Source organism: Dermacentor silvarum, chromosome 7, assembly GCF_013339745.2.
Source record: "Dermacentor silvarum isolate Dsil-2018 chromosome 7, BIME_Dsil_1.4, whole genome shotgun sequence".
NCBI lineage: Eukaryota > Metazoa > Arthropoda > Arachnida > Ixodida > Ixodidae > Dermacentor > Dermacentor silvarum.
The window spans coordinates 148,187,112-148,206,317 of NC_051160.1; the positions used below are offsets into that span (position 1 = coordinate 148,187,112).

The 19,206-nt window shown below is 55.4% G+C and overlaps 2 protein-coding genes across 2 annotated transcripts; one reads left to right on the top strand and one right to left on the bottom strand.

Moving 5' to 3' along the window:
- Positions 1-605: 605 nt before the first annotated feature.
- LOC119459270 (uncharacterized) lies at positions 606-5,016 on the top strand. The gene is made up of 4 exons (XM_037721083.1): positions 606-1,190; positions 1,611-3,165; positions 3,225-4,028; positions 4,103-5,016. The coding sequence occupies exons 1-4, from the start codon at positions 606-608 to the stop codon at positions 5,014-5,016; spliced, it is 3,858 nt and encodes a 1,285-aa protein (XP_037577011.1).
- Positions 5,017-6,807: 1,791 nt separating this feature from the next.
- Positions 6,808-15,492, bottom strand: LOC119459271 (basic proline-rich protein-like). The gene is made up of 4 exons (XM_037721084.1): positions 15,376-15,492; positions 9,098-9,201; positions 7,474-8,369; positions 6,808-6,827 (listed from the first exon to the last, which is right to left on the bottom strand). Exons 1-4 carry the CDS (start codon positions 15,490-15,492, stop codon positions 6,808-6,810), a joined length of 1,137 nt encoding a protein of 378 aa, XP_037577012.1.
- Between the last annotated feature and the right edge of the window lie 3,714 nt (positions 15,493-19,206).

The following is a 19,206-nucleotide window of genomic DNA, read 5'->3' on the forward strand; positions in this document are numbered from 1 at the left end:
GCGCGTCATCTCCCCCGCGCGCTGCAAAGCAGAAAAAAAAGAAAAAGAAGGGGAAAAACAACAACAGCCGCGCGCGCTCGGGCGCTCCTGCTGCGGGCCATGACGGCGTGCCCCCGGGGTCGCTGCCGAAAGGTTTTACCGGAGGCAACCCGACCCATCTACTGGGGCCGCGCCCAAAGCCCTCCGCACCCCCGAGGGTGCCCGCCACCGTGTCTCCCACGCCAGAAGATCCGGCCAGCTGCCAAACGGTCCTGTACAGACCTACGAGCAGTAAGGCGCATTTCCTGGCAACATCGCGCAATGCGATCGCCGCCTTCCTGTCCGGGGTCCCGGGAGCGCACCGGGTGCGAGCCAACATCCGCCGGAACGTGGTGGCCGTCGACGCGCTTGCGGGCGCGGACCTCACGGCCCTGCTGGCTGTCCGGGTGATCTGCGACGTGCACGTGAGGGCGAAAGCCCTGGCCCTCAACACGTGCTGTGGCACGCTTTTCGCCGTGGACCCGGCATTCGACGAGTCCACCATCATCGAGGGCCTGTAGTCGTCCGCGCCGGTGCTCTCGGCCACGAGGAATGGCGACGCCGTCGTCCTGCGCTTCGCCGGTTCCATGGTGCCCGCGGCGGTTCACCTCTTCCGACAGCGGCGGGTCGTCTATCCACGGCTGCCCCGTCCCCTGCAGTGCGGTCGCTGCGGCCTTTTCGGCCACGCCACCGTGATGTGCCATCGGGACGAGCGCTGCCTGCGGTGTGCCTGGCAGCACCCCGCGGGTGCCTGCACGGCTGAGCGGGCTCGCTGTCTCCACTGCGGCGGCCCACATGCTGCCACGGAGCCGAGCTGCCCCAACTGGCAGTTCGAACGAAGGGTGGCCTGCATCCTGGACAGCACTCAGCCACGCATCACGCGTCGCCAGGCGCTCACCATCGCCCGGAATGCTGCCCCACCTCCGGCTCCCCCCTCGCAGCGGCGGCCCGCTGAATCACGGGTTCCCGAGCGGCGCCCCTCCGCCCCGGTGCAACCTGGTCGCTCGTTCCGGGACGCCCTGACCGGTGACACTGGAGCACCTACGACCACCAACAACAGTGCTCCGGCGCAGCCCCCCAGCGCCGCAACGCAGGACACGCACGCGCTGGTCGCAACGGCTCTCGCGTCGGCACTTCGTGCGGCCCTTCACTCGGTACCAGCCGACTCGCCGGTGCGTCACATGTGTGTGGCGGCACTGGCAATGCATGACGCCCTGGCTCATCATGGCTAGTACGCCCGGAGTACAGCGGCCGCGCATCGTTCAATGGAACGTGCGCTCTATGCGCCGCCGTCATCCTGAGTTCGCGGATGGGGCTCTCCTCGGCGAGTGCGACGTTCTTGCTCTGCAGGAAACAAACGTGCTTGCTGGGGAGCTCAATCTGCGCGGCTTCGTGGCGTACCATAGTGCCACCACCTGCCAGCTGGCGTCATGCACGGCCAGTCCGTGCGCCGACCCCTCCCGACCCGGATGGTCGGTCGCGCGCATCAGTTTACGTGCGTGCTGGCCTTGCCCAGGCCGTAGTGCGCGTCGACGATTTGCCGTGCGCGAATGCCGAGTGCGTGGCAGTGACCGTGCGTGTCGGATCCACAGACACATGTGTCGCCAGCGTTTACGTTCGTGCTGGTAAGCGCTGGGGCACTGAGTTCATTGTGCGCCTGTGCGATCGTGTTGGGGGGGGACCTCGTGGTGTGCGGGGACTTCAATTCCCATCACTCTGCGTGGGGCTGTGCACGCGACGACGCGAACGGTCGGAGTCTGTTGGAGTCCGTGCTGCGGGCCGGCCTGTTCGTGGCCAACACCGGCAGTGTCACGTTCGTTCGCCGCGGCTGTGCGGGGAGTGCGATCGATCTCTCGCTCGTGTCGGAGCGGTGCCACTACGTCTGGCGTCGCAGCCCCGACACGCGGGGGTCGGACCACTTCCCGATTTTCCTCGTGCCTCACGCTGCCGCCCACCTGCCCACGAGGAGCTACAGTGTAGTGAACTGGCCGCGTTTCCGGGAACTGTGTGCTGCAGTGCCAGTCTCGGAGGGCGGCCTCTTCCGGCACATCGCCGTCTGTGCGCGTGCGGCAACGACCCGTTGTGTGGTGCCGGCTGGAACCCCTGTGCCGGACATGAAGCAGCTCAACCTGCGAGCTGCGCGTCGCAGAGCAGAGCGCAAAGCGATCCGCACGGACAGGAGGGAGCACTGGACCCTGTACAGTACACTGTACCTGTACAATCGATTGGACGCTGTCTGTCGTCGCCATGCGCGGCAGCGTCGCAATGCGAGCTGGGCCAGTCTGTGCTTCTCCCTGGACGATGCGCGCGCTCGCTCTCGTCCCTGGCGCATCCTCGGCGGAATCCTGCGGCCCCGTGTGCCGCGCTGCCCCGCACTCTCCATCGCGGTGGCACGCGGTATCACCAGCGCGCAGCTCGCAGAGCTGCTGGCCGCCACATTCTGCCCACCACCCACGGTATCGTCGAGGCCGACGGCGATCCTGCAGCCCCAGCCCCACCCCAGGCGCGAGCTGATGGCCCCGCAGCGCTACTTCCCGTCGACGGGCATCCTGGCGGAGATTGACGCACTGTGCGCGGCTGACTTCACTATCGGTGAGCTGCGCGCGGTGCTGTCAGCACGGAAGCGCCGCTCTGCTCCCGGTTCCGACGGCATCACCTACCAGATGCTGCGGAACTTCGACAGCGGCCAACTTCAACTCCTGCTGGATGCCTTCAACGAGGTCTGGCGGACTGGCACCATTCCGAGCGAGTGGAGCGAGGCAGTGGTGGTGCTGCTGCTGAAAGCCGGCAAACCACCCAGCAACCCTGCCTCGTACAGGCCAGTCTCCCTCACGTCTGCTGCGGGCAAGGTGCTCGAGGCCATGGCGCTTCGGCGCCTCGAATGGATTGCCGAGGCGCTCGACACCTTCGCGGCAGAGCAGAGCGGATTCCGCCGACTTCGAGCCACCGCGGACTCCCTGGCCGATGTCGTTGCTACACTCGAGGAGGCCAAGCACCGCGGGGACGCGAGCTACCTCGTTCTCCTCGACGTGGTGAGCGCCTTCGACCAGCTGCCGCACGCCACCATCCTCGACGCGCTCCGTGCCATGGGGATCGCCGGGAGGATGCTCCGCTACGTGGGGGCGTTCCTCAGTGGTCGTTCGATGCGTGTGCGCGTGGGGGGAGTGCTCAGCCAGCCGCGCGCGGTCTCGACTGGTGTGCCGCAGGGCAGTGTGCTGAGCCCTTTCCTCTTCAACCTCGTCTTGCGCGCATCGGCGACTACATCCCCCAGCTGCCGGAGTACGAGGTTCGTGTCGCGGTGTACGCGGACGACATTGCCCTGTTCGCCGCTGGCCCAACCGAGCGGGGCAGGGCGGTGCGCAGGTGTGTGCAGTCTGCGCTGGATGCGGTCGACGCGTACATCTCCGGCATCGGCCTCACCCTCTCGGCGGCAAAGACCGAGGCGCTGCTGGTTCACCCTCGCTACGGCGGCCGCTATGAAGTCCCGCGTCTCACCCTTCGTGGGGCGAGCCTCCCGTGGCGACGGAGAGTACGGTACCTCGGCCTCCTGGTGGACCACCGGCTCAACTGGCAACCGGCCGTGGCGGCTCTTCGCAAGGGGACCAGACGGGTGGCGTGTGCAGCACGTTCCCTCATGGCCCGCGGCCAGGGCTGCTCACCCACCCTGGCACTGCGGGTCGACAACTCGGTGGCCTCCGCGAGGGTGCTGTACGGCCTGCCGCTTGCTGACATCCATCCATCAAAGTGGGAGGCACTGGACGCGGATCACCGAGCCGTTGTTCGTCAACTCCTGTGCCTCCCACAGTCGTCGCAGGTGGGCGCCACTCTCGCTGAGGCTGGCGAGACTCCCGTCTCTCTCCGCGCTGTTGGCAGGGCGCTCAACACCATCGAGCGCCTGCACCGATCGCCGCACGGTCATCGGCTGGTGGACCAGTTCTTCTCTCTCCCCAACTCCTGCATGGGCCGCCGCGTCGCCGAGTTCGCCGGCTTGGTCAACTCCGGCCCCTCGTGTGCGTGGCTCCCCCCCCCCCCCCGCATCGTCGACGCCGGCTCGACATCCGCACCACCGTGCCTGGGGTGAGAGGGAAGCGCAACACCGCTGCCTGCGCCCTGCGGCAGGAGACGGCTGCGGTCATCGAGGAGCAGCTCACCGGCCGCGTGCTTGTTTACACGGACGGCTCTGTGCTCCGGGACGGCGCGGCTTCGGCTGCCTGCTTCGCCCCCGAGCTCTCGGCGCAGAGCCAATGCCGTGTCTTGCACGCGGTGTCCTTCACGCATGCCGAGCTGGCGGCCATCGACCTGGCGGCCAAACTGCTGTACCAGCGGCGGGTTGCACGGGCGGCCATCCTGACCGACTCACGGGCGGCGCTCTGCTTGCTGGCCAGAGAGGACCACGGCCCCACGCTGATCCAGCGGCTCCACCGTAAGCTGGACGGCGTCTGCGAGCTGGGATGCGACCTCGTCTTCCAATGGGTGCCCTCGCACGTTGGATTGCCCGGGAACGAGGAAGCTGACCGGCTCGCAAAGGAGGCCCACACCTTGCCAGTGCCCCGGTCTCTACTGGTGACGCCCTTCGATGTTGCTCGCCACACCGTTGCTGGCTACCTCCGGTCGTGGCACCCTGACCCACGCGTTGCCGCCGGCAGTCCCCCGAAGTTGCTGCCGCGCAGGGGCTTGGGCCGCAGTGATCGCGCTCTGCTCCTGCGTCTCCGCATCGGGTGCTGTCGGACGGCTGAGCGCGTGCACCGCTTGTCGGGACTCGGCACGCCCTACTGCGACAGCTGCTCCGGTGTCGAAACCTTGGACCACGTTCTTCTGCAGTGCCCCGCGTACGCAGCGGAACGTGGCCCTCTTCTTGCCGCCTACCGTCGCCTCGGGATCCCGTCCGACAGCGCACGGGGGCTCCTGTTTCCTGCGACGCATCCCTCCATCGCCAAGCGGGCCTACGCGGCTCTCCTTGAGTATCTGGAGGATGCAAACCTGTGTCAGCGGCTCTAAACCGCGCCTCTTCATGACTTACCGCTCGGCTGTGTTCGGCTGCGCTTTCCTTTTTTTTTTCTCCCTCTCTTCACTACTCTGTTTGTCCTCACCCCCTCCCCCGTACAGCGCTGTGGAGGTGCCCTCTCACGAGAGGCAGTTACGACGCTGTACTTTTCTCTTCTCCTTCTATTTTAATAATCACTCATACATACATAGCTCCCGAATAACAATGATAAAACATATGCTGTGTTCCGTAGACCCCAGAGCAGGTTATTGAATTGCATGCTACTGTTCTTAATATAGGATCTGCCAATAACGAAACTGTACTTTCTGTAACAAGGTTATGTGTTCTCTTTGAGGAAAACCATCAGTGGAATTATCATGTTAATTTAGTGGAAGTAAAACTTCATGAACGTGGGGATCCTCTCGAAGTATAATAATTTATTTTGTGAGTGTATAAAAAAATAGGGACAGCTTCACACTAAGTGTTGCAAAGACTGGGCAAACAGAGAAGCTGGTGGCCCTTTCCTAGCTTTACCTTTGCTTTCCTTTGCCTAACTTGGTTTGGCTTGGCTGGTTCTTCGCTTCGCCTTTTGTTTCCTTTGCTTATCTTGGTAGGGCTTGGCTGGTTCTTCGCTTCGCCTTTTGTTTCCTTTGCTTATCTTGGTAGGGCTTGGCTGGTTCTTAGCCAAACTCAGCCGACCCCGATCAGGATGATACTCGGGTTTCATTCTGGATGGGGTCCATTCTTATTGACCCCGTGTACTTAGATTTCATCATCATCATCAGCCTATATTTATGTCCACTGCAGGACGAAGGCCTCTCCCTGCGATCTCCAATTACCCCTGTCTTGCGCTAGCGTATTCCAACTTGCGCCTGCGAATTTCCTAAACTCATCATCCCACCTGACTTTCTGCCGTCCTCGACTGCGCTTCCCTTCTCTTGGTATCCATTCTGTAACCCTAATGGTCCACCGGTTATCCATCCTACGCATTACATGGCCTGCCCAGCTCCATTTCTTCCGCTTAATGTCAACTAGAATATCGTCTACCCCCGTTTGTTCTCTGATCCACACCGCTCTCTTCCTGTCTCTTAACGTTACTCCTAAGATTTTTCGTTCCATTGCTCTTTGTGCGGTCCTTAACTTGTTCTCGAGTTTCTTTGTTAACCTCCAAGTTTCTGCCCCGTATGTTAGCACCGGTAGAATGCAATGATTGTACACTTTTCTTTTCAACGACAGCGGTAAGCTCCCAGTCAGGATTTGGCAATGCCTGCCGTATGCACTCCAACCCAATTTTATTCTTCTGTAAATTTCTTTCTCATGATCAGAGTCCCCTGTGAGTAATTGACCTAGATAAACATATTCCTTTACAGACTCTAGAGGCTGACTGGCGATACTTAGATTTAGGTGCACGTTAAAGAACCCCAGGTGGTCCAAATTTCCGGAGTCCCCCACTACGGCGTGCCTCATAATCAGAACTGGTTTTGGCACGTAAAACCCCATAATTTAATTAATTTTTTTCCATTCTTATTGACAAGGCCGGCACGAAATTCAGCATGTCGCATCTCGACGCCATCTGCAGCCGGGGCACGGCGCAGCCTCGCGCTGTGGCGTGGGTAACCTGGGAGAGGGTGGTAACCTCGCCGAGCAATGACATCACGTGCTTCGTGCGCCACCTCAGAAAACAATGGTTGGGAACAGGAAAACAATATGTGATGTATTTTAACCGCGGAGATGTTTAAGCTTTCGGTTAGGCCGAGGTGTGTTAGCAGAAACCTGCGCCTGGCGATGACGTCATCGCGCGTCGCCTAAAAACGCCCCGCACCAGCTGTGCAAATCAAACAAAACTAGGAATGAAATGAAACTACTTAAATGTCAGTCAAGAACGTCCAAATAACCCCTTTGTTTAAGGTTTATGAAAATATAACATTAAACATATACCATCTACACGGATAATATACAAAGAGCCGATGTACTTACTAGTGCAAGCGGGCTTGCCAATTCCTAAACAAGAAAGAGGAAACATAAGTGCACTGTACTTTTTTTTTCAATTGCTTAAGACTTCACAGTCACAAAATATTCTTGAACTACACAATCACAGAGAGGATGACTCTCTAAATTATACTCCAATAAGGAAACAATGCTTGTTGGCACCGTAGTCTTTCTCTATCAAATAAGCGACGCAATATTATATATTGTAATGAACGGAGACACAAAGACAGCACCCGTTTCTGGGCCGGCTGTTCTATTCTCTGCCAACTTCCTCTTTTTTCTCGTTCGCCCCCTAGCGTCCGGTGTCCGAGCGCCCGAGCCCAAGTGCTTGTCTTCATCTTTACACTCGGCCACGCTGCTGAAGATAGCTCTGGCGGTTGTGAATGCGCGCTGATGCTGGAAAATCATTGTATAGTCGTCGTCGGAAGTAGTCGTCAAGACCGTCCAGCGCGCAACCAACTCCTCGGGGGGTCGGCACTGACTATTGCGCTCTGCTCGCAGGTCTTGCCGTCGATTGTCCTGCCGCTCAGCGTTGTAGGTTTCGGGTGGGGTGGGGGAGATTCCCTTGGAGGGCGCTCCGTTTATTTTTGTGGGTGGTGCTGCCGGTCTTCCCCTCTTCTCCTCAGGCTTTCGGGGACTGTCACAGGGGTAGCTTGGGAGGCTGTCCGCGGGTGGTGGTGCTCTGGGTGGCTGGAGGGCATGGTCGGAGCCATTCTGGGGCGGCGCTTCGTTGCGGTGGCCGCTGTGCCTTGGGCGCCGCACTGACCCTTGAAAGAGCGCCTTGACGCCTGCGTGGATGTTGCGCTTGACGGCGACGGCCCCGGCGGGAGCCTTCGCCGAGGTGGGCGACCATGGTGGTGGATGGCTCTGGTCAATGGCCGCTGACGCTTGCCTGAACACCGGGTCGTGATCTCTGGTGGCAGGAGTCGGGGCTGAGGGATTGCCACCGCCACTGCTGCTGGAACCATGGGGTGTTGGGACTGGTTGCTGCTGGGTAATGGAGGATACCGGGGCGCTGCGGCTGCTCCCCTGGTGCGGTGGTGGCTTCGGGCGGAGCGGACCTGCGCGCGGCTGCTGCTGCTGCCCGAGGAGGGTGATTGCGGGACTCTGGGAAGGTCGGTCCGGGCCCTGGTCGGGTCCTCGCTGCTTGACACGTGGGCCTAACGTCGTCTCGTAGACGGGCTGGCGGGCCATCTCGTTGGTGGATGGCGCCGACGACACACTATTCATGGCTGACCGTTCAGCGTCTGTGTCCACAGCAGGACATAAGACGTCGATTTTATCGACGTGCACTTGAAGTAGTGGTAGCTCGCACGTCTCGTAGTAAGCCCGGTTGTGGTTCTCTTGTGGGGAGTCTGCGGGGTCGTTGCATTGGCACCTGCCGCAGAATGTTGTAGAGTCTTGTCTAGATAGAGGATGCAGGTCCCGCGAGGAGCCTGTATTCAGCGTAGCGAGAGCCTGCCGGCGTCGTCCGCTTTCTTGCAGCTCGGCTGCTTTACGAGAAAAAACTTCTGCTGTTGTTTCGAGGGGTTGGGCTGCCAAAATGGCCCCATGTGTGGGATTAAGCAGTCCATCCAGTACGTATTGCCGAGCCGTAGGAGAAGGCCAGGTCAGGCTGCATGCGCCGAGGAGCCTTAATTTGTCATAAATGTAGACGACGACATCTTCAGATGGGCCTTGGCGTCGAGCGTGCATCCGCATAAATCGATCATCGTATGACGAAGCAAGGCTCCCGAAAACTGTTAGCAGTGCTTCTGACCACTCACGCCATGACCGGTACGTATGACCGTTGTACCTGTTCCACGCTTCGGCGGCTTCGCGAAGCCTTCCCTCGGCATACGAACGTTTGGCACCGTCGGACCAACCGTGCCTGTCGCCCAAGGAGTCGGCAATCTTCAGCCATTGCGCAGGATCGTCTTGGAACCCACGAAACTCAGGAAGTGCTAAGTCGCACACAGGAAGCCGCATACCATACGCGGCAGCGGATGTCAGAATCTTGGCGGCGTCTTCAAACCGTCGTGACAGTGTTGAGATGGCTCGAGTTATATCAGCCATGGTTCCCGGTGCCAAACCGGGCGAGGAAGCAGGGGCGGAAACCGCGCACACTGAGGCGGCGGCAGCGGCCGCAGTACTCGGGCCAGCAGGACCACTGGCCAAGGGAGCGTGGACCGCATCCTTTGAGCCAGGGCTGGTGGCGGTCGCGGTACTCCCTGCAGCCGGAAGCATTGCCAGGGGAGCGTGAACAGCATCCCTTGCTGGCTGAGAGGTCGATGATGCTGTGGGGCCGGGATGAAGGGCATGGGAAGCGTGGACGGCGTTCCCTGGCCGCAGAAGGAACGTACGACGGCGAGGATCCATGTCTAAGCCAGCGTGGACGGCATGCCTTGGCGGATCGGACCTAGACGTACTCCCAGGCGCGGCATCTATGCGAAGGGAAGCGTTGACGGCGTTCCCTCGCAGGAAGGACCCTGGACGGCGGGATGCCGGAGGACGCAAGGCCTCCGCAGGACGGTGCTTAAGGCTGAAGCCCCTTAAGACTTGGCGTTCGCCGACTGCGCCATTATAATGAACGGAGACACAAAGACAGCACCCGTTTCTGGGCCGGCTGTTCTATTCTCTGCCAACTTCCTCTTTTTTCTCGTTCGCCTCCTAGCGCCCGGTGTCCGAGCGCCCGAGCCCAAGTGCTTGCCTTCATCTTTACAATATATATATATATATATATATATATATATATATATATATATATATATATATATATATATATATATATAAGGCGTGCCAACAATCATGCACCAAGATTTCATGATGTGCGTGTTCCGCGTAGCTATTGTACAGCAACAAGAAAAACTCCCGATGCTGCGTTCAGCTGCTCAATACTTGCTACATAAAAGTGCTTTTCCGAGCATGAATGAAGTCCGGGGAATACGCTCAAAATTGCCGCGCGATTGGCCGCTCGAGGCATTTTTCGGTATGCTAGAATGAAACGCATGCATAGCATGTTATTAGGGCGATTAGCTAGGGGGGCTAGTTGTCGCCGCCCTGTTTGAAAGGGGATGTCTGCATACCTATCGTCAAGACGAGACCACCGATCAGGAAAATAAATATGTTTGTACCTTGGTTTAAAATTCTGCGTCTCATCTGCGTCGTGTGCTAAACAGCTTCGCGTGTCATATGCACCGATTTTAATGGCTCATGATTTTTGTAGCGTGAGCTACACTGGCTGAGGTTGAGCAGTTTCGCGTGGCTTCTGGAGAGCCATGTTGCGCATGCACGAGGGGCGGTGACGGCACACGGCGCACAGCTGGCGCGCCGGGCGTGTGCCTGGCGTTTGCGCTGGGCGTTTGTTCGTTTGCAGTGGGCGTTAGCCAGTGTGGTAAGCCATGGAGAAGGAGAGCGAAATTGCTGCTCAGCGGCGCAGAAGAGCGGAGAAGCTTAACTCATCGGATCCCAAAGTAGTTGCCTGGCAATTAGCGGTTGAGCGTAGGAAGAACGAACATAAGAAGGCTAAGCGTGCTGCCGAGACACCGGGGCAAAAGGAGGAACGTCTAGCAAAGCGACGTCGCCAGGAGGCTGAGCGACGTGCCCGACCATCTCAGCAGCAGCAACAAGAAAACGCCATCGATGACGTCAAGGCTTGCCGCTTTACTGTCTATAGGGTGAAACTTAGCCAAAGCGCCAGTGCGACTCGGACCTTCGAGACAGACTTCGTAAACAATCCGTTTGGATATGTGTGCGACGTGTGTGAAAGACTGTGGCACATGACAGACTTGACGCCGGTAAGTAGTGCCATGCGCGAAGCGTTGAGTTTAGCGGCGCCGCCTGAGTGGGGTGAAACCGTGGCACCGTTTTTTACAACGTGCAATAACTTTGTCGTTAACCAGAAGATTCCACTCTTTAGCGTTACCAATGGGTATCGTTACCCGCCCATTCCAGCAGATCTACCGGTTCTGAACGATATGGCCGAACGTTTACTTTCGCCACGGATTCCCTTCGTTCAGATCTGTCGTCTAATTAATGAACTGGAGAAATGGTCAGTTTGGCATTAAAGGACCCGTGGTGAACGTGCCGGTAGATGGGGACTAGATACTAAAACAGACAGTAAATCAATTCAAAATACTGCGTTGGGCCACAGAGACGGCAGCGTGTTACTACACTGGCCACCGAGCGGTCTTTGTGGCAATAAAGAGGCAACCAGACGTTGAGCAAAAAAGAATTAAATATACAAGCGTCACATAATGCGTATACCATGCGTGTGTCACTGAAGCAGCAGTAAGAATGATAATCTAGCTAATCCTAGAGAACCAGGAAAGCTAAGAATAACCAGCTGGACCTTCGCTCACGCTACGTATATACTGGCATAGCCGAGCTAAGCCGCAACAACTTTTTTTAACAGCGGAGCTCTTTAAGCCGACCGTCAGTCCATGTGTCGCGAATAAAACCTCGATGAGCGATGACGTCACCTGCGTTGCCTAGCAACCACCTTCCGAAGCGACGTGTGCTTCGACTCCTATCCGTGGTGTGCACATGTTGCCTTGACATGCGACGTTAAGGAGAGAGAAAGAGAAAATGAGAGCAAGAAACAGAAAAAAAAAATTGTAGCAGCACCAACGAGGTGACGGCCAGAGCTGCTGCCGACGCCGTCCGGGTTGCCCTGTTTCACCGCGTTCGCGCCGAACGCGTGCGGTGTCCGTGCCAGCAGCAGGCTCCTCTGGCGGCGGCACGGCAGGTTTCGACCATCCACGCCCCGGCAGTGAGGAGGCCCAGCTTGGCCGTGACATCACCGGGGAGATAAAGCTCCCAGCCGCCACGACGGCGGAACAGATCTCGTGGACTATGTGGCGAGTACATGTAGCCTTAACATGGGACGATGAAAGATCTGGGCAGCCGCTCATATTGAAGCGCGTCGCGTGGCCAAGCGAGAATCTGTGCGTCGGCGGCGAGCCGATTCGGAATACTGTGCCTAGCGGCATTTAGTATTTCGAGCAAAACTTAGCTAAGCCTAGTAAAACCTGGAAGAAGCTAGGTTGATCACCAGCTCCACTGTTACCGCCAGCTTTGCACCACTAGTGCAAGCTGCTCCCATTTTTTCTTTTGCGCTTTTTTCAGATTCCAATACTCGCCTGTATTTGACGATGAACGCAAATGGAAGTTTCTGGGTAATGTTCGGAGTAGACTTCAGTATCAAAGTTGATTACCATGGTTGATTGTTTGGTGGATTATTCATAGAGTGCCCGTGGTGCGAGCACGAACGGGCTGATATGGCCCATATACATTGGGAATGTCAACGCCCTGAAGAAGAAGGAACAAGAGGTAGGGGGAAGATAACAGCAGGACCTTCTGAAGCGGGGCGCCTCGCTGAGAGATGGCAAGCCGCCCTCCTCAGCGAGGCACCCGAGGACCAGGAGTGGGCCGTCCAGCGGGCCAGGGCCATTGCCGAGGATCTCGAAAGATTTTTCTCCGGCGATGGACCCCTGGCAGCCTAGCCCCGGGCACCAACAGCCTTAACCGCTGGACAAATAAAGTTTATTCCTATCCTATCCAATACAAATATATATTTGTAAAAAAGTGCACTGAACCATAGACCATTTACAATTAACTATGCTGAAAGAGCGCAACTGAAACAAGAAAACAACAAAAAACAAGTACAACAGAAGAAGCGCTCGTAGCTTTGAGGGTGAGTCAACTCACCCTCACCAACCTGCTACTCATCTGCTATGACTTTGACAAGCGCACATATACTTACTTGTAGTGTTGAGGCAGCGACGACCTAAAATGCAACCAAGGAAGTATTAATTATTGCCGTCATGATACTCCACTTAGGAATCTCTCAATACAAAGTACAAGTCGTAGTGTCGTGAAAACGTTATCATTTCTCTGCCACAAATGATCCACATTCAAAACATTGGAAAAGATAAAATTTTAACGAAGTACAAGTGGATGCCTTCTTGCCGCCATGCTTCTTTCTGCAAAATACCAACTTCACAATCGAAAGAAACACACATAGGCATGTACGACACAGTGTGTGTGTGTTTCTTTACCTGAAATTTTCTTTAAAGTTGACAAACGTCACTAGATAATACCTGCATCTCCAGGCGGACATCACTTGCAAGGAAAAACTAACGCCATGCATTAACCGCTTCAACTAATTGGAATATTTGCTACATACTTCATGGCACCTGTTTATATTCGAACGCTGTAGAGAAGGTTTTAAAATCTCGTTACGCCTTTCAACATTTCAATCCAGCCATGCAAGCCGAAATAGTTTGCCTCAATTTAGTCGTTGAATTTACCTGATTGCGCATGCAGGTATGCGAAGCGCGGCTCGCGGTGCGACCCTCTGGTGATGTAGCAGGTCGGCGTAAAATGAAGCTACCGTCGCACTTCCCTGTTCCTACGATCCTATTCGGATGGGGGCTCTGTGCAGTGCCGGATTGGATACATAGTAATTTCAAGCAGGGGCGATATGCATCGCCTAATCACGCCGTAGAGCCCAGCTTCGTTTTACGCCGTCTTGCTACGTCACACAAGGGTTGCACCGGGAACCGCACTTCGCAGTGCTGCGTGCGTAATCAGGAGCCCTATAGCGTGAAACTATTCCAAACTTTTTGTATTTCGTTCTTGCAAGGAACCCTTCCCGATTGATCAGAATTTTTTACAGCCACACCTACCTCCCCTATCAACCACCCGACGTCACACAAACCGCGAAACTCCCTCTGTGATATGACGTTAACACTCGGAATATGCATCATTAAACTGAACAGTCTAAATGGGATTGGATTGGGAAAACGTTCATTGAGCGCGCAGTAAAGCGCGCACACGCGCTTTGGATGTTGTGTCCCCCCACCTCCCCCGGTCGCCAATGCCGGCTCGGCTGCCTAGCCAGCGCCTCGATGACCTGCTGGAAAGCCTGGAGTTGTGTTTCTTGATCGTTGCTTTCTCGAGCTGCGGCTTCTTGTGTTAGCTTCGAAATTTCGAGCAGTTTCATAGCATGTGCTCGAACGTGGCCTGCGGCCCCCTCTGCACTTGTCGTCGGGGTGCGATTTTGGGTGCATCCTATGCTTTAGCGCCGGGCTCGGAAGCGTTCTCGTTTGTAATTGACAGAACAACGCGGCCTGCGACCCACTCAGCCCTTTGCACGGCGGCGGGAGAAGTTTGCGGGCCAGCCGAAAGGCCTTGGTCAATTTGTTATAGCAGGTCATCCCGTATTTGGCGCTGAACCACAGCGGGTGGCTGTTACCTTGGGCACGGTCGGTTAGTCCTCGCGCTCAGGCGTGTGCCGTTTCGTTGAGGTTGGCATTCTTTTCCGACGCTTGGCGTGTGCACCGGGAAGCACTTGATTCGAGTCCTCTTGTCACAGTCTGGCTGTCGGAGCAGGATGCGTGCTGCCGTTGGGACGTAGTTCCTCACCGCCTGTCTTTTGGCGTAGTTCCTCACCGCCTGTCTGGAGTTGCTGAGGATCGTGTGGCATTCTCGGTCTACGATGGCCAGGGTGATGGATATTTCTTCTGCTTCCTCCACTTGTTTGCTCGACGTACTGGCGGCCGCCCACACGTTGCCTCCGGAGTCGATCACCGCGATCGCGAATCAATTGCGGCCGGCATATTCGGCTGCATCCACGTATCTGGCACCGGGGTCTTCCGCGTGCAGGCCCGTTACTGCCTTGCCTCTGGCGCGTCTTCTGTCTTTGTTGAATTTCGGGTACATGTTCCTGAGTAAGGAGTCCACCCGCACGTTCCGTCGTACGTGGTCGGGGACGGGGCATTGTGGTCCCTGTTGTTCGTCAAAACCGATGCCTAGGTTGCACAGGATCTTTCTGCCTGCCTTGATTGACGACATTCTTTCCAACTGAGCGGCTCTTTGCGCTTAGGCGATCTCGTCGAGCATGTTGTGTATGCCCTTCTGGAGGAGATGGTTCGTGTAATCGTTCCAAAACGAAGGTGTGTATGACTGATTATGAAGGAGTGTATGACTCTGGTGAGGTTTCCCTCTTTCATGCCTCCCTTCTTGGTGGTCGCTTGAGCAGTCTCGTCGCGTTGGCCGCCTTTCCCGAGATGCGGGCGACGGTGTCTCTGGTCTTGCCGAGAGCTTCAATCGTCATTCCCAGAGTTCGGATCTTGCTGATCGTCGGTATCGTTTTACCATCCCTGGTGTGGATCTTGATTTGTTCGTGTTCCCTTTGCTTCTTGATCCTGTGCGACTTTTGGCAACTTGATCATAACTAGGTTAAATAGCATGGGTGAGATGACGGCGCGTTGGGGAGTGCCCTGAGGGTCTTATCTCTTTTCGTCCCTCTTCAGGTCGCCGGCTCTGAGCTCCGCCATCCTGCCGGAGAGGAAGTCCTTGATGCATTTGTACGACCTTTCGACTACGTTTAGAGGGGATACCTGCGGCAGGATGGTCGAGTGCGTGACTTTGTCGAAAGCGATCTGTAGGTCGAGCCCGAAGGTGGCTTTGGTGTCCCTGGGTTCACCGTCGATGACTTGATGTTTGATTTGGATCATGGCGTCCTGCGTGCTCAGGTGTTGGTGGAAGCCGATAATCGTCTCGGGATAGCGGTCTTCGTTTACGAGGTACTCTTGTCATCTGTTGAGTAGGACATGTTCCAGGACCTTGCCCACACAGGACGTGAGCAAGATCGTGCGGAGATTATCCGTGCTCAGTGGCTTCCCTGGTTTGTGGGTTGAGAGTTGTCTTGGCCTTCTTCCACTGTTTCGGCAGGGTGCCGCTCCGCCAACATTTGTTGTAATACGCGGCTAGGTGTCGATGGAGCGGTCCATGAGATTTTTAGGGCCTTGTTTGTGATGATGTCGGGATCAGGTGCTGATCGGCTGTTCAGGTTGTGCAGGGCTGTGCGCACCTGTCCAGGCGCACGTTGGCTTGGCCGCGGTATCAACCGTGGTCGACAGATGGTGTCGTCGGGACATACTTGTCTTCGAGCTCTGCTCTGCGTGGTCTGTCGATGTAGAAGTTTGGCGAGACCATATTTTTGATGGGACTTGGTTTCGGATTCATCAAGTAGGTGTTTGAATAAATTCCGCGTCTTGCCGTTGTGCATCTGGCCGTCTGTCGCGTTGCATAACTCGTGCCACTGCTGGCAGCAGAGCATGCGACAGTGCTCTTCGATCACGCGGTTGAGCTCGGCCACTTTTTTGCAGAGCCTTCTGTTGAGTATCTGCTTCTTCTATCTGTTTAGTAGAAATTTCTTTGCCTCGATGAGGTGGGCAAGTCGGCTGTCCATCCTATCTGTCTCAACATCTGTATCGATCTCTCTGGTCGAGTCGTGCACGTTTCAGGCGATCTTCTCAGTCCGCGCGTCGATGCCCGTGATGTCGTCCGCCTCGGCTTCTTCTCGATCCCTCAGCTTTCTGAACTCGGTCCAGTACACCCAGGTGTACTTTCTCGTACCACTTGGTTGTTCTCCCGGCGTTCGACGGTCGTGTGGTCGCTGCCTAGGCCTTCTCCGGTGCTTCTTCAAGTGATAGTGACCAGTTCATCGTTCTTGACGAACTTGAGGTCGGGTCTGGTGTCGCCAGACACCGAGTTGCCGATTATCGTGGGGTATGCTGGGTCCGTAATGAGCGTGTAGTTTAGTTCTAGCGCATCTTGTAATAGGTTTCTCCCCTTTGCATAGTTCTTGATGTTTCCCCACGTCTCATGCATGGCGTTGACTTCTCTGCTGGGGTGCTCGCCTTGTGCAGCACAGACTTGAACCGCTTAGCCTTTGCGACGGGTTGCTGTATATGTTTAAGATGAAATAGCTTTCCTTTTTGCGCTTCGTCGGCACGAGCTCGGTGAAAGTCTGCTCCATCTTAACGCTTTTGAGTTCATGCTCCACGAAGGTGTCCCTTTCTGACCAGGGTACACAGGCCCCGCGTGCCCTTTGTAGCCGGGAAGGGATGGTGTGGCGGTGAGAGTCTTGTAATAGTAGGACGTCTGGTTTTCAGTTGGCGCGCTCGAGGTGTTGGATCGATGCACGCTTCCGTTGGAGGCCGCGGCAGTTCCGCTGCCACATGACTATGCTTGCTTCGTCGGTGGCCGTGTTTGTCCGAGGTGTAAGTTGTTGCCGGGTGCTTGGGTACCTTGCTGTTGAGCGAAAATTGGGTGGCCTATTATTAGTTGAGTGTTTTTCACATGGACGGCGAGTTTGCTGTCGTACTAAATGAACTTTCTCTCGATGGCGGTCTTCATTGCGAGGATCAGCTTCTCGACTTTTTCTAAACCGGAGTCGATACCAGCGAAGCGAGCGCCCAGGTCGTTGGCTGTCTCTTCACTTCTTTGCATTTCTACAGCTCTCTTCTTTGGTGCAGGCTCATCGGTGGAGTCGAGCTGTTTCGTCACTGTCTAATACTCGGCACGGTTGGCGCTTGCTCCATTGGTTGTTCCTTGCTGTTAATTTTCTTGCTGATTTTCGCCATCTACCGGGTTAGTTCAAGGATCCTGGCCTTCATCTCCGTGCTTTCTTTTCGTAACGCCTCGAGCGTCTCGGTCTCCTGGCTCCTCGTTGGTTGCTTCTTGCGGCCCACCCTTGCGTCACTGCTTTTCTTTGCGTTGGGGCATCGGACGGCGTCTGCGCAGCTCACTCGGTCTCTCGATGGGGTTATTTCCGCATTATGTGCACTAGAGTCGCGGCTGTGCCGTCCCTGTTGTCTGCTTCCTCTCGACTTGCGCGCAGCTGGCGGCTCGAGCGATGGAAAATCGCGGTCGATCGACAGCTGGCTTTTGACCTTTCGCCATTCCCACTTAGTGCACGTAATAAAGATAGAATATTCTGCCAAACAAAACAACTTTTATGAATAGCGGGACCCTCCTCTGTATCGAAATGAATAGAACATGACTTGCCAAGGAAATCTCTATTTCGCGCAGAGATTGGATTCTCTTGCGTATTATCACAAAAAATTTGCGAGGCATTATAACGTTGTCGAGCCCATTCAGCACGTACATGACATCGCTGCGCCAACTATTCTTCGCTGAGCATCTGTTTCAGCGGTATTTTGAACCCCCGTGTCACACCGCCGCAATTTTCCACCAGCAACCGCGAGCTAAGCAAGGGGTAGTGGGCCAATTGTCGACAGGCAATACCATCCTAATGAATGTACATAATTAAAGTACATAGCGCATAGCTCGGCCCCACCGAAATTCTCTCTGGTTTTTACCTGCTGCTCGCCTCTTCTTAGCCTATTAGATAAGAAAGACCAGTCAAGGTGGGCAATAGTATTTCCTTTGAAAGCATTGGAATGTGACCTCTCATGTACGAGGAAAGCCGTAGATTGGGCTCTTGAGACAACGATGCCGGTCAGCGCTCGATGCTTGCGTCGGTGGCCACGTAAATTTGACGTCAGGATATTGAAATAAAAACAGAATGGCGTAGCTTTACGTGGTAGAGCCGCAGGTAATTTCAACAAAGAATTGCGTGACACTTCGGTTTACACGAATATTTTTAATATTTCACGTTGAAACAGTCAGTTAGACTTGTACGACGATTTCTTGCAGATTTACTATGTAAACATGTGTCTTAAACATTGTACCTAAGAATGTAATTAGTTTTTTGCGTCACCTGGTGCAAAAATTACCAAGGTTTCTCTTGCAAATAATGCCCACCAGGGAGCATATTTCGGCTGTGGTTAGTGTAACGTTTCCGGGCCTATTGAATAAAATAAAATAAAACACTTATTATCGAAATAAAGATATGTTGTGGGTACTATTATCTCTGGCGGCAGGCTGTCTTAACTTCTAATTTGTTATCTACTCTCAATATTTGTGCATTGCAAATAAATACTTACCATTTATTCTACGCTTTGAATTGATTCACTTGGTAAATGGGCTAAACCATTAAAGGAACCCCTAATTCATTTTATTCCTTAATGCCTACAATATTACGCTGAGGATCAAACACTTTTATAGCATCAGCAATATTGAGGCCAGGACTTCGACGTTCGCTGCGCAGGTAGAATGCGAAGGTTTACTGGCCTCTTTCCTGTGCTTATGTTCAGGCTTTAGGACATGTACGTGCTAGATAAAATGTTACACAGGTGCATCTATGTCTGTCAGTGCTGCATTTATTCACTGATACGTCCGCGACCAAGTCCACGACCATGACGGTGACAGAAATGCGCTTGGATTATACAAATAATTGCTATCGCAATAAAATGAATAGCGACCCACAGGTTATGGAATGGAAACCATTCGGTAGCAAAAACGAATGCCAACCAACAAGT